This window comes from Onthophagus taurus, chromosome 10 (genome assembly GCF_036711975.1).
Source record: "Onthophagus taurus isolate NC chromosome 10, IU_Otau_3.0, whole genome shotgun sequence".
In the NCBI taxonomy this organism is placed as follows: domain Eukaryota; kingdom Metazoa; phylum Arthropoda; class Insecta; order Coleoptera; family Scarabaeidae; genus Onthophagus; species Onthophagus taurus.
The window spans coordinates 6887665-6903132 of record NC_091975.1 but is presented as its reverse complement, the minus strand read 5'-3'; the positions used below and the strand labels follow the sequence as shown (position 1 = coordinate 6903132).

Below are 15468 nucleotides of genomic sequence, written 5' to 3'. Positions count from 1 at the left end.
TATTTACTAGATGGCGTTTTAGGAAATTATTTTAATTTTCCCTAAAATTAGTTTAATTTTTCATTTAATAAATGATCAACACAATAAATATTATATAAAAAATTATTATTAAAAATAAATTAATTAAAATGAATCATTATTAATAAAAAAAATTTGAAACTCCCGCCTATTTAAAATCATCCCCACTCTTTTTATTCGGCCTGTTGGTTAACGACAGAAGCGTCTTGTCAATCGTAAGTAAATTTTTCGATTTATTTCCTTATTTATCAAGAGAATATAAAAAATTCCTCTTAAATCATAATCATTAACATTCAGTAAGTCGTTGTAAAACGTATTTTTGTAAATTCCTTCGTAGTACAACCCCGATGATTGTAGATAAACTTAATATTTTGAGGTTATATATATTTTGACAGTTCAATTCAATGTGCTGCACTTTGTTTTAGGTTAAAATGGCCCCAAGAAAAGGAAAAGTACAGAAAGAAGAACCCCAAGTTTCATTAGGACCCCAAGTCCGTGAGGGTGAAAATGTATTTGGAGTAGCTCATATTTTTGCAAGTTTTAATGATACATTTGTTCATGTAACCGATTTATCTGGTAGGGAAACTATTTCACGTGTTACCGGTGGAATGAAAGTAAAAGCCGATAGGGATGAAGCTTCTCCTTACGCCGCTATGTTAGCTGCACAGGTAATGCATATTTAAGCATATAATAATATTTTTTTTATATACATTTATTTTAATTTGTAGGATGTTGCTGAAAAGTGCAAAGCTTTAGGAATCACAGCTTTACACATTAAATTGAGGGCTACCGGTGGAAATAAAACAAAAACTCCCGGACCTGGAGCCCAAAGTGCATTGAGAGCTTTAGCTCGTTCTAACATGAAAATTGGTCGTATTGAAGATGTTACTCCCATTCCATCTGATTCTACACGCAGAAAGGGTGGTCGTCGTGGTAGAAGGTTGTAAATCGTTGTTCCAATTAAGGTTTATATTCTATGTAACTTTTGAATTTAGTTAATATTAATAAACTTTGGTGGAACTAATATTACGTTTTGTTTATTTACTATTTTAATAAGGTTGTAAATTAAATTAATAAAAGTGTTTTGATTTGTTTTTATTAAATATAATGAAATAATTAGGTTAGGTTAAAAAATAATTTTTAACGTGGTGCCATCTATGAAAGAATAGTAAAATTAGTTTAGGTTGCCATCTGTCAGTGGTGTGTCAGAAAGGTTAACAGCTGTTTTCTCTGGTTGTGGTAAGGACGGCTAAAGGTCCTCTTTTTTTGTGTTCCGTCTCGTTCGCGGCGCCGAAGTGATGCGGGGCCAGTAGTGGCTAGTAGTCCGCCGCTCGCCATATTTGTTGTCGTCGTCGACGGGGACAGAACGGAGAGTATCCGTTTTAAAACGAGGGAACGTACCCTCGAAGGGGCCACTGGGCGAGGGCGAACGGACGAGCGTATGAAGTGATCGGCTCTGGTATTAGTGCGGAGGAGCCGCGGCCGACGACGACGACCATAAAGGGCCTCCTTTGCGAGAGGGTCAAGCAAGGTGTTTCGCGGCTCCCCTTCTTTCAGGGGGCTCCTTTGTCCGAAAGGTGGCGGGTGCGGGGGGCCTCGGCGCGAGCGGCACGGGCGGCGCGGCCGACGTGCCCGCGGCCCTACTTGACTGGGAGGACGGCGACCGGTTCAGCTTCGAGGATTCGGATCGTTTCGAAGAGGATTCCCTGTGCAGCTGGAGCTCAGAACCCGAAAGCGTTTGCAACAATTGGAGAGGATGGAAGAAACCTGTCAATGCATCGGCCTCCTACACTTTCGGTACCAACGGAAAGAAGACCGTCGACGGTAAGGTTTCTTTGTTCTCAGAACTAACAACATTACGTTTTCTATTCGTTTTCTCAATTTCAAACTTTTAGCTCTGACATGTTTTGGACATCTTCAAAGACAATAAAATTTATTATATTAGAAAAACTTTTATACTTTTTTTTAGATTAGTTACTGCATCAAATCGAAAACACACTTCGTAAATAGTAATTGACCTTAATATCCAGTTAACGCTTATTTGTAGTGAAAAGAGCTGGGGAGAGTCGTCTTTAAACGTAAATTTCAAAGAAACTGAAAATAAATAACTAAAGTTTCTCTGTTCCAACGCATATTGTGTTAACAAATATACTCAAAGTAATTTCGCAACAATATTCGTGTACCACATTCGTCAAATTTGACGATAAGCGGGACACGTGTTGTATAAACATACACTTTCGCATTTGTTTATAAACGGTATCATTGTTTCTTGTTCAGCAAAAACAATTGGATTTGGGTTTCTGGGTCGATTATCATTAACAATTAAAATCTAATTTGTATTCTGCGTAGAAACGATTGTTTGTTTTTGTTTTGTTATGGTTCTTTATTGTGTATTCAATTTATCGTATCCTAATATGAAATTTGAGCCGTTTCTTCCGCTAGGTACAAAGAAGCTCCATCCGGGGTTTTCGCATTTGTGGCCATCGGCTTCGAATTGAACCCGAACCGCTACAGTTGTTTCGCGAGGGCATTACCCCCGCCGCCTCGGGACACGTCTGCCCGCACTTTGACCGCTGTTGACGCCGAAGTCACTACGACACGGGTCCCCTCTTCGAAGGGGGCGAAGACCGAGGACCGCTAATTATAGAAGCCCCTCGTCGTCGTACTCGTAGTAAATAAGCTCCTTGTGGATGGAATCTATTTTTGGGATAAGTTTTGATTGAAAATCAAGTTGTAAAAAAATTAAGAGTTTTGGGAAAGTAATTTAGTGATAGAGTAACTTTGGTTTTCACGCAACTTTTACGAATCGGCCTTGGGGTTTATCAAAAAAAGAGAAATCGATCCTCTCCGGCGAACCGGAGGAGAGAGAGAAACATCTGCTCGTCGGAGGAGAAAACAATGCCGTCGTCGGCCGCGTCCAATCCGACCAGAAAACGTAAACAGACAACAGCTGATGCCCGTTCCAAGGTCAATAGCTCCGGGGAGCAGGTAGAAAGAAGGTGCACCATCGTCCAAGAGTTGTCCAAAGAAACATGTATACTCACAACCAATCTCAACTTTAAGAAAAAGATTTTTTCACCGAGACTGTGCAACACAATATATCTTATTTATTACATATGATAGATAGTACACAAATAATCTCTTCCTTAAATGTCTGAAATTGTGAAATCATTAAATAATCCACAAATTATAGTACATCTTTAACGAAGAGCAGGAATAAATAAAATATTTTATTCCAAATATGTTTAATAAAAGAACTATATAATCAAAAAAGTGACTTCATCATGGTCATAAGTCCTTCTGGTAGTTGATAAGGAACAAAAAATTGATCGGAATTGCATTTTATAGATGTCATGTCTACAAATGAAGTATGGAATTATGCCAGCATAGACTTTAAATACCATGAAAAAGTTTGGAACCATCCAGAAAGAAGTCTAAAATTAGATTACAGAGCAAAAAAAAGCAAGCTTACAAGCAAAAGCCTTTTTTTTATTGCTATCTCGTCACCACGACCTACAAGATCTATTATAACTTACGCCTTCCAAAAGTTTAAGCCAGGTCTAGGTCCTTAATGAATTTTAGTATTGCTTCAAAGTCTTATTCCTTTATGTCAGCAGGTTTGAGGCAAATCTTTCCAAAAATTTCGCAACTTCTATAGTCAGTCTGCGACTTGTCAAAGACCAAAACTTCTTTGGTTTTCTTTTGAGACGGAGTTATCTAGCTACCTTTGAGTCCTTCCATGTCTTAATCTGTTTTAAGTGGCTTTTTTGTACTCTCTAGTCGAGTTGGGGTCTAATAAAGGGCGTCCTCGCTGTCTCTTTCTCCATTTCATTACTCACAATGTCTTTATGACCTGGAATCCACCATAGAGTAACTTCATTCTGCTAGGTCAGTTTTCTCCGGTACATTGTTTGACCAGTGCGGATTTCTACAAGTAATTTGAATTGTCTAAACTGTCCGTAATGATGTTTATCCATGCCCCTTTCTATCTCTTCTCAAGGTTCAAAACGGTACAGAAGTTTATGGCTGGTCGAAATTATATTTTGTCGTATAAGATTGGTTTTTATTTGAATCAAGTGGGTTAGGTATTTATCCCTGAGGATTTCGAGATGAGATCAGATTTCTTTCTAAAATTATCAAAATATAGCTCACTTCAGCAAAAAATTGCAGCTAGAATTAAAGAGAAATTATATTAGATAGTCTGACATAAAAAGTTTTCTGATTGTCATTGCTTAATTTAAGGACAATATAAAAATTTCGTCAATTCATGAGTTTATACTCTAAGAAGATCTGAAAATTAAAGTAAACTTGTTTTTAACTTTTATTTTTTTCTTCAAATTAATATAAAATCAAATCTGTATATGTTTTTACTATAAATGTCACATAAATGGTATATAAGAACTAGAAAAATATAAATATGTATTATTAATTATTTTAAAAGATTAACAAATATTCAGATTTGCATCTTTTCCTTTCTCAAGAATTTCACAAGCAAGTGAATCATGATAATCTTGATAAACGGTGTGACCAGTATAAGTCAATTTCGGGCTAATAAAACCAAACAGCTTTCTAGCACTTGGTCTCGGTGGGAAAACGGGCATAGTTTTTATTCCTAATTGTCTTCGGCAAGAATTCAAAAGTTCATTTTCAATATTACCCTGATTAGCCCTGTTTCCACATTCCGTCTGTTTTTTTCGTAGGGTATGTCCATAATCAACTTGGTATACGCTCGAACATCTGTTCGAGTACATTTCTTTGACTTTATGTTCAGCTGCTTTCATGGAACTTTTTGATTGAACTTGTTCTGCCAAAGATTTGATAACCAACCAATTTCCGAATGGTGGTAACATCGTTGTAAATCGATCTTCCTTGGGCTTAAACTTCTTTGTATTACCTAATTTATCTCTATAGTCAGAATGGTAAATTGTTCTGTACGTTTGTGCCATTCAAAAGTGATTATTATTTCTAATACGTCATGTTTGATTATTTTGTGACATTAAAAGGAAATGAATCAAGATGTTGTAGACTGATTATTTTCTTTTTCATTTGAATTTTTGGTTCTAAAGACGATGTCTCTTGCGTGTGTAGGTGAATTGTCGCTGTTACGCTTATAAACGCGGAAAACACAAAGGCAAACGCACCAGTTCCGCCACGGATTGTTATTAATAGAGTCATCCACCGTTGCGCTATCCTTCCTGTTGGGGACGTGTTTGTCCCCTTATTTAAAATAACCCGGTTCTTTATCAATTTAATGATAATTTAACTAACGGTTTTCAAATTAAAAAGTTTCACTTTAACACACATCGATAGACTTTCTCCGTTCTAGTAAAAGTTTAAATGAAACTGTGATTCATTAAATTAGTTTATATAAACTTGTTTATAAGTAATATTTTTTTTAGACTTACCATCATTAACAGAGCTCGCCGCAAAATGCGTTGCTTCTCATATTCCCTTCGAATTGGTAGAACACGTGTATCCCCCTGTTCCGGAACAATTACAGCTGAGGATAGCTTTTTGGAGCTTTCCGGACAACGAGGAAGATATTCGATTATATTCTTGTCTTGCTAACGGATCGGCTGATGAATTTGCAAGAGGAGAACTTCAACATCGGAGTCAATGTGTTAAAGATCCTTTGCAAATAGGTGAGTTTGGATATTATAGATTTTTGTTGTATTAAATTTAAGAAAATTATTTTATTATCAAATTGTTGTTAGTTTGCCCTACATATTCACCAAACCGTAACTAATTACTCATTGTCTAACCGTATTACAATAAATTCTTTTGCACAACGAGCGAGGAAAGTCGCACTTTCTCTAAACCGAGGTTGTTTGCAATTTATTTCTGGTTTTAGCCTCCTTAAGTATAATTCAAACTGTTTCTTTTTTAATTTTTTTCTTAGGTTTCCATTTAAGTGCAACAGTTATAGGACAACCAAATCGCACTGGCGATCATAACGTAGCGGTAACATTCGACAGACGACGAATATCATCTTGTAATTGCACGTGTAATTCATCTGCTTATTGGTGCTCACATGTTGTAGCTGTTTGTCTGACAAGGATACATTGGGTTTGTGTATTTTATTGAAAACGTTTCCGTGAAGTATTTATTTTAAATGTTTTTAGCCTCATCTGGTGACTTTAAGAGCCCCTGTGTCTGAGTCGTTATCGCGATTACATCGGGATCAACTACAAAAGTTTGCCCAGTATCTTATCAGCGAGCTACCCCAACAAATCCTGCCGACTGCGCAGCGATTATTAGACGAACTTCTTGGTTCACAACCTTCGGTTATTAATTCTGTGTGTGGTGCTCCTGATCCAACCGCTGGGGCGTCGATCAGCGATCAAACTTCGTGGTATTTAGATGTTAAAGCGTTACACGGGAACATTAAGAAGATTTTGATTAAATTTTGTGTACCAGCACCGATAGTTTTTAGGTAAAAAGAGAGCCAAATATTTTTTTGAGTTATTTTATGGTTTGTTTTCAGTGATGTTAATTATTTAAGTACAACAGCCCCGCCAGCTGCTGCAGAATGGACTTCTTTATTGCGGCCACTTCGCGGACGAGAACCCGAAGGGATGTGGAATTTGTTGAGTATCGTAAGAGAAATGTTCAAGAGAAACGATCGAAATGCTATACCATTATTGGAGATAATCACCAAAGAATGTATGGCTTGCGAGCAGGTAATTTTTTTTATAAACATTTCTTTTTGTTTAAGTATTCATTTTATGTTTTGAAATTTAGATTTTACTTTGGTGGTTCAACACAAAAGTAGCTTTATTAAACGGAGGATCTGGTTATGGAGGAAGCGGCGGGGGGAAACATAATAACGTAAACAGTAATACACATGCTTCGCAACACGCTTGTTCATCGCTTTGCGATGAAGTCGTCGTTCTTTGGAGATTAGCTGCGCTAAACCCGGGTTTATCCCCGCAAGAACGCGATATGCTCCATAGCCAATTTACCACGTGGCATCTAAAGATAAACGAAAAAGTGAGTAAGTGTCGCAATTCGACTTCATCGCAATCAAATGGGAACAAAAATGGAAGTTTGAAAACGGATTTAGAAGTGTTTACTGGATTTAAACCGGCCATTGAGGCATGTTATTTAGATTGGGATGATTACCCAATGCCAGGGATAACTTACACTGAAGATAGTAATCCAATGTATCACTGTCCGTTTACGTGTTTTAGACACAATGGGGATTCAAAAACTGAAACAACAACACAAGTTAATTCAAGTAAAGCAGTTTTGAATTGTGAGCATTTGCATAGTTCCTCAATACGCGCTTTTAGCCACCACCACCATAATAATATGAATAATATCAACAAAACTCGGCCGCATTTTGATTATATCGACGTTGATTTATTAAGAATCCCTCCTGATTTGGATTATAGAAACTGTCGAGGAGTTGGATTATCAAGAGATGGAAATAGATCGAGTGTTAGTAGTGAGGGTTTTTGTGAAAACGAAGATGAAATGAGGTTGTGTAAAAGACGAGGTTTTTTGTTGAATTCTTTAGATCGGGATTCTCAAGAAGGAAATGGAAGTGATTCAGGTAGCACTAGCAGCAGTAGCAATCAAGATACGGCGACTTCTTTGCAACAATCGAGTAGTGTCAGCGAAGATAGCGACTCGAAAAACGTACCGAGCGCTTCGAGTGTTGTTAAGAAAAACGAAGAATGTGAAGAAGGAATTATAGTGCAGAATTTTTCAAGGCGAGCTTCAAAAGACGAATCTAGTTCTTCAAATTCTGGGGATGAATACAACGTTTATTATTACAATGCCAAAGATGTTAGTGGATCGAGTGAGCAACAAAAAGATTTAAAAACGGCGGAAGATTCCGAGAATAAAACTATTTTTGGTGGTATTCGAAAATCTGATGATCCTTGGGATGTTCTTTTTGCGCGCGCAGAAGGTTTACACGCTCACGGACATAGCAGAGAAGCATGTACTTTGGCTGTGAAATTAGCTGAAGAATTATTAGCAAATCCACCGGATTTAATGATTGATATTCCACATATTCCTAAGAAAAAAGGGCGAAAGCAAGTAAATCCAGCTTCGCATCAGTTGAGTTGTTTGGCATCGGCCACTCTTTCAAAGTGCGCATTTTTGTGTTCCGTTTTATCTGAAAACCCAGAGCATTATCACATAGCTTTCCGCATGGGTATGTTTGGTTTAGAAATGGCTCGACCTCCAGCCAGTACAAAACCGTTAGAGGTGAAATTAGCTAATCAAGAAAGCGACTTGGTTAATTTATTAAAAAAGATTCCTCTTGGATATCGAGAAATGGACATTATTCGGGAAAAAGCTCAACAATTAAAAGAAGGAAGCTTAAAATCTCGTGGCGAAGCTCTCCTTCCGATTATGTTGGCCAGTTTTATTTTTGATGCTTTGGTAATGCCATCTTTTGTCGGCCGCGATCGAAATCGGGTATTGAATCTTCGATTAGGAACAGACGAACCGCTCGGATTTGAAGCGGCCGTTGCTGCCCTTGGATTAAAAGCCAACGTTTCCGAAGCAGATCATCCGTTACTATGCGAAGGTACGAGACGACAAAGAGGTGATTTGGCAATTACTTTGTTGGTGTTTTACAAAGACGACGCGTGGAAAATCGCACGGATTATGGAGAGATTATTGGATAAGGACGTTCATCAATTATTAAAAACACCTATCATAAGCTCTTATTATACAAGTAATCCTCCAGTGAGGCGACAAGTTTATAACTTTCATCGTGAAGATAATGATAAAGTTATTCCGTTGAACTCATTTATTCCTCCAACTGAAATGATGTCGCACGATATAAGTAACAGTCGTCCACATAGTTCTACAAGTGCGGAAGTTGAACAAGGCATTGCTGCACTTTCATTAGGTCCTACAACATCAACAGTTCCAACACAAACGCCAAGCGTTCAAATAACACGGACAAAAGAATCCCGTTATAAAGGTAAAAGAGCATATCCTTCGATTCCAAATCAACCCTCAGAAGCGGGAGCTCACTTTATGTTTGAACTCGCAAAAACTGTCTTAACTAAAGCGGGTGGTAATAGTAGCACTTCTTTATTCACCACAACAACAAGTAGTCAAAATCATCACGGACCAAACCGAGCCCTACACATGTGCGCTTTCCAACTGGGACTTTACGCTTTGGGATTACATAATTGCGTTAGTCCTAATTGGTTAAGTAGAACTTATTCGTCACATGTATCTTGGATTACTGGTCAAGCAGTCGAAATTGGAGCTGCGGCGATTAGTTTTTTGATTGATACTTGGGAAGGTCATTTAACACCACCTGAAGCAGCGAATATGGCTGACAGGGCTTCACGTGGAAGCGACCCAAATACTGTTAGGGCAGCAGCGGAGTTAGCGTTGTCTTGTTTGCCGCACGCTCACGCGTTAAATCCTAACGAAATAACCAGAGCTATTTTACAGTGTAAAGAACAAAGTGATATTATGCTAGAACATGCTTGTTTGACGGTTGAGAATGCAGCGAAAGGTGGTGGGGTGTATCCAGAAGTTTTATTCCAAGTTGCGAAATATTGGTATGAATTATACGTCCATCATACACCGGGAGGTGATCAAATTATTGAAAATGACGTTCCACATGATCCTTTGTTAGATGGCCATGGTCAACTTGTTTTGATTGAACCTGGACCGGAAATTTTACCTCCACAAAACCCAACTCCGGTTGTTGTCACGACAGCTCCACCTCAACCGTATCAACACCCGGCTATAACAACTTTAGCTGCACCTATTGGGGTTTCAATGCCATACGCTGTAGCTCCGTATAGTTTTACCGTTCAGGGCATCCACCCTCAGCTGAGCTATGGAGGCCCTATACACCCCCACGCTGTTCAGCTCCATCAACCAGGTCACGTTCAAATGTATCTTTCCCCACCACAATATCAATATCCACCCCATACAGCTAATCAACAATTTTCAAATTCTCCCCAACAAAACTATCCACCCATTCAAACCAATTTACCACCATCAATTCAAAACGGATCCCCTCAATATCAACAACCCAATTACGGCCCACCGCCAACGCAAGCGACTTCGTTTCAAAATATCCCACCGAATCCGACTACTCCAATGCAGTATTACGGAACGGCGGTCACGATTGCTCAATCAGCGAACATGAGATCAGCACCGGTTTATCCACTATCGTTGCCACCAGGCGGTGGAAATATCGTCCAGCAACCCCCAGCACAAGCGGCGGTTCGCCAACCACACAGGCAACAACAATTTACTCAAATTCAACTTAGGTATTTATTATCCGCTTATGGAGCGGGGATGTTGGCTATGGAAACACTTTCAAGAAGGGTCCATGATGATAGACCTCAAGCGAAATATGCAAGAAATCCACCATATGGAGAAGATGTTAAGTGGTTATTAAGGATTTCTAGACATTTAGGTAAGGATGATTTTATAATTGGGTTAAAAAATGTTCTACTTTGATTGTTGGTTTTATAATTTATAAATAAAATTTATTAATTTTCAATTTAACTAAAACTAGAAACGGTGAGCAGATTAAACAATCTCTTGATTTTTTGTCTTGATTCATGCCTTCTATGGTAACAGCTATGATATGATATTAATTGCAATTTTAATTCACAACAATGTGTTGTCTTGGATATTTTTGGGTTGATATGATTTTAATTGCAATTTTCACACTATAGGAGATATATAGGAGCAATGAAATTCGTATAAGTGAACATTTACCCAACAAAGTTGTTTTGACAGGTGTTGCAAGAAACACGAGGCGCCCATTGCTTATATTTATCAAACATACTGTTGATTTATAAATCAAATAGATAATATGAAGTAATAAATAAAATTCATGAATCGGTGCTTGTAACATTACCACGTATTCCCGGTTGCACCGTTTACATAGTTGAGCATAACTTAGTTAAGCAGTTCTTATAGTTAAGAAGAACTTAAATTTTATGTCTATTGCACCGACACAACATATACAATGCTCAACTAAGTAACGTTTAAGTATCGGTTATTTGGCAACAACGCCATAAAATTTAGTTATTTTTATAAATTTTAGTAATTTTTTAGGGTTTTTCGTGTTGTCAAGTTAATGTCAGTTGACATTTGACATATACCATGTAAATAACATTTCTACTATTCGTATCATTCCCAACTTCACGAATATTCGAAGAGTGTTGAGTTATATTGTGAGTTATAAGGACGTTTATAAAAAATGTTGCAAGAGGTGAACCTTTTAAAGATAAATTAATATTTAGAAATTTCATTTACATAAACATATTTTAGAGAAAGATAAAACGCACCTCAAATTTACAAATTACACTCTGCTCAATTACACTCTGCCAATGGAGTTAGAAAATACTCTCGCAGAGGATATCCGCTGTCGCCTAAAAGAACCTTATCATTAATCATTTGTAATCAAATAGTAATATGTACTATTTTACGTTAAGTATCAGTAACATCATACCTAATAATATGCCATTTTGGAAATCTCCGTTTTCTAACCGTGCTCTAATCCGACTATTATTAAATATAGTTGAATCGTGAACAGATCCTGGCCACCTTGCCACAATATCCATGGCTTCCAAATTTGCATTTACAATAACTTGTACATTAAAAGAAAAGTAGCCTTTTCGTGCATTTGCGTGCAATCAATCCTGGGAAATGCAGCTATTCCATAAAACTGGTTTTATACTGCTAGAATTTCTTCGGTATTACTTGGCATTTTTATGTATTGCGGTCTCAGCATAGCAATTGCAAGCGATACCCGCGACATAATTCTACTAGCTGTTGAAGTATGCATCCCGGTAAAATCAGCTACAATAGTTAAATGGCTAGCAGAAGCGTAAAATCTAAGGGTTGTTAGCAACTGGTTCATTGGAGACACACAGTTGTTTCTGTACAAAACAAGTAGTATTAAAATAATCTAAATTCAGCCTATAAAAGTATAATTTAAAATAATGTATACTACTTACTTATTAGACGGAAATTCTATAATTTCTTGTATTTGTCGTAGAACATACAAACAACTTTGTTTTGTTAGACGAAATCTTTTAAAAAAATTATATTCGTCCATTTCGTAGAAATAATTGGATCTTGTGTATATTAATTTTGGAAAACCAAAATCAATTATTTCCAAAACATCTAAATCGTCGTCGAAAATTTGCAGATCCATTATTTTATTTTATTACTTTTTTAACGTATAGGTTATGTGCGGTTATGTCTATTTGACGTATGCGCTTGAGAACAACTGGATTTCAAATACTTATATTTGAGAACGTCTTATTGATTTTGAGAACGGGTTACTTGACGGTGCAACGCAAATTCACTACTTAAGCATTACTTAGCATTTAAGCAATGCTTATGTATTACGGTGCAAATGGGCATTAATGTAAGGATTTAGGTTGATAGGAAGTTTTATTTGGAAATAGTCTTATTAAAATGTGCGCTTTTGAAGTAGAACATTAATAAAACTGGATGATTTTAGGTGTTACTAAATCGTTGAGAAATTAATTGCTTTCTTAAAATCATCCCAATAGTTTCTTGGACTTATATTTATATATTTTTTTATTTTTTTAAAATAGGTACACAATATCTTCAACAATACTGTTTATGCGCAGTAAATTCATTAGTGAGTCCTTTCGTTTTATACGATGTGGCAATAGAATCAGCCCAATACTTAGGAAGACATAATCCTGGTATGGTAATGCAACACTTAAGAACGACGCTACTGTCTCTCATACAAAAGTGCCAGCAAATGTACATACAGTGCATGCACCAAAAACTCTATCATTTAACCTCAGCTGACTACGAAGATTTCGTGAGCATAGTTTGCGCGGCAAGAGCAGCGTTCCAAATCACACCGGAAGGGAGCACACAATTTAAAGAGTGGCTCCAATCCATCAAACGATCGAAATCTTGCAAAAAGGATCTTTGGACGCAAATTAACACCGCTCTTCAAGCGAATGGTAAATGACAAAGGACGGAGGCGGTCTCGATACCGACCAGCGAGAGCATGGACATATCGCAGCAACCGCAAGTCTGCACGTTTCCACACGCAATCATCGCACCGCCAATTCCGACTTATATCGCCGCGGAACATCTTCATTTTTCGGTGGTTACCGTAAATGAACAACAACAACAAATTCAACAACAACAACAAATTCAACAGCAACAACAAATTCAACAGCAACAACAAATTCAACAACAACAAATTCAACAGCAACAACAGATTCAACAACAACAACAAATTCAGCAACATCAACAAATTCAGCAACAACAACAAATTCAGCAACAGCAACAGATTCAGCAACAACAAATTCAACAACAGCAACAAATGAACGATTACCAATCGATAAATTAGGTTAAGAACGAATGGGCGAGTTAGATAAGTCTAATTTAAATATATAAAGTTAAAAAAAAATATTAACAAAAAAAAATTGATAAGAAAGGAAATAAAAAAAGAAAAAAAAAATAAGAAGAAGCCCCTTTTTTTCTGGGGGCAGCTCAGGTCTCTTTACCATCTTTGCCTTCATTACGACACAGAAACATATTCAATGGTCGCTCGCAGTTTTCATTATAGAGAGAGAAAGAGGGGATGATGGCGGACGGTGAGTTGTGAGTTAAAATAAAGTTGTGTTTGCGGTGAAAAAGAGAAAAAAATTAAAAAAAAAAAATGAACCGCGATTGTGGACGGATTTTGATGAGTCGTGAGTGAGTTGTTTTATTCATTTTCAGATTAAATTAAAGAAATATATAAAAAAAAGTTTTTTCGAGCGTGCATTCGTGAAAAATAAACTTTTTTTGGTACGAACGCGTTTTCACCTTCACCTTCAAGTAGTTAGTTTTTAAAAGAAAAAATTTACAGTTATTAAATTTAGTTTAAAAGAAAATAATGAAATGTTTTATTTTTAATAATTAAAAAAAAGTGAATTAGTTAATTGAATTTCTCATTATCTTAAAAATTTCGGAATGAAGTTGTTAGATTGTTTATTTTCTTTTTATTTTTCGGTTTTATCTAAATATAAATAGTTATTTTAATAAAATTGAGTAATTGTATATAGATTAATCATGAATTATTTTATCATTGCTCATTGTAACCCATCTATGAGGTATATTTGAAAAATTGATGTTTTCAATATTAAACTTAACTAAAATAAAATTATATAATTCATAAAATTATATTTAGATAAAACTGAATGATAAAGTTATTTTGTGTAAAAACGCGATTAAAAAACTAATTAATTAATTTTAGCTAAAATTTATGATTGCGTTTTTTCACTTTTAAACTTAAATAAATAGTTTTATTTCAATTATATAATTTTTTAATGAATTTCTAACGTAAAATGAATAATGTCCATTTCATATCGTCATCGTTTAATTTCAATTTATTAAAATTTTTCCGTTTTTTGATGTATAATTAATTAAATATCGTATGTATCATAAAGTTAAAAGAAAAAAAAAACACTTAGAATTAAGTCTTTATACATACACGTTTTGTCTCATGAGCATTAATTAATTGCATAACATTTCTCAAATTGATCTCAGTAATTAAAATAGAATCAATTAATTAATTAAAAAAAAATTGTTTATTCACGACACAAAAAAATCATTATTAAAAAAAATGTATTTTTCTCTTATCAATTATGTAATAAACAATTTTGAGGTTGATCTGTAAATAGTAAACAATAATAATTTGATTTTAATTGAAACTTTCTTTACCTATAAAATTTAATATAATTTTTTTTGTGTTGTGAATTTTGAGAATAGAAAGCGAATCAAGAATTGAAAGTTCTGCTTAGTTCGAAACGTTGTAGTAGAGAATAAAGAATGAAGTTAAAGCAACATAATCAGGTTAATTGAACTTTGTGCCTTTACTATTTAAAAAAAAGAAAAACGTTAAAAAAAAATGAAATAAAAAAGAAAAAAAATCTGGTTATATTGGTCAAAATTGTCTGTACAGTATTCGAATGAACTAAGCAGAACATTTTCCTTTTATGCAACAAAATAAGAAGAAGACATAAAGAAAAAAGTTAAAGTAAGGGTGAAAATGATCATCATCGTCGAGTTGGTCTTTTTCGATGTCTCTATAGTTATTAAAAAAATGGAAATTGTTAATTTCTTTATTATTTAATTTTTCGATCCTCTTTAGTTCTTCCTTTCGATACGTTTAAATTCCCCTTTGTCTTAAATCATTATTTTTTTTAACGTAGTTTTTCGCGTCGTCTTTATTTTTCGAGGTATCCGCGTCGTAGTTTCGTATATATAGGTATTAAATGTAACGACGTAATTTCTTATAATGAAAATACAATTTCAAATCAAATTTTTTATTGATTTTTATTTTATTTATAGATACTTTAATCATTTATTTATGTAGGTGTTTAGGAAACGTCAAAGATGGCAGCGAAAACCTCTTTAACTAAGATGTATTGTAGTTTAGACGAAGAAGAGGCTTATTAT

General features: G+C 35.5%; 2 protein-coding genes across 2 annotated transcripts; both read left to right on the top strand.

The window, feature by feature from the left end:
* The first annotated feature begins 166 nt into the window (after positions 1–166).
* Positions 167–1042, top strand: LOC111420427 (small ribosomal subunit protein uS11A). Its single transcript, XM_023053407.2, has 3 exons — positions 167–233; positions 444–686; positions 747–1042. Exons 2-3 carry the CDS (start codon positions 450–452, stop codon positions 963–965), a joined length of 456 nt encoding a protein of 151 aa, XP_022909175.1. The 5' UTR covers positions 167–233; positions 444–449; the 3' UTR covers positions 966–1042.
* Positions 1043–1316: 274 nt separating this feature from the next.
* Positions 1317–15331, top strand: LOC111420438 (zinc finger SWIM domain-containing dorado). Its single transcript, XM_023053419.2, has 8 exons — positions 1317–1323; positions 1492–1842; positions 5418–5660; positions 5918–6084; positions 6141–6451; positions 6503–6698; positions 6760–10429; positions 12594–15331. The coding sequence occupies exons 1-8, from the start codon at positions 1317–1319 to the stop codon at positions 12983–12985; spliced, it is 5337 nt and encodes a 1778-aa protein (XP_022909187.2). The 3' UTR covers positions 12986–15331.
* Positions 15332–15468: the final 137 nt, after the last annotated feature.

Coding starts and splice junctions, on each gene's coding strand:
- LOC111420427 (XM_023053407.2), top strand. CDS start 450: ATGGCCCCAAGAAAAGGAAAAGTACAGAAAGAAGAACCCCAAGTTTCA. Junction 687..746: donor CCGCTATGTTAGCTGCACAG/GTAATGCATATT, acceptor TTTAATTTGTAG/GATGTTGCTGAAAAGTGCAA.
- LOC111420438 (XM_023053419.2), top strand. Junction 5,661..5,917: donor TAAAGATCCTTTGCAAATAG/GTGAGTTTGGAT, acceptor TTTTTTTCTTAG/GTTTCCATTTAAGTGCAACA. Junction 6,085..6,140: donor GTCTGACAAGGATACATTGG/GTTTGTGTATTT, acceptor AAATGTTTTTAG/CCTCATCTGGTGACTTTAAG.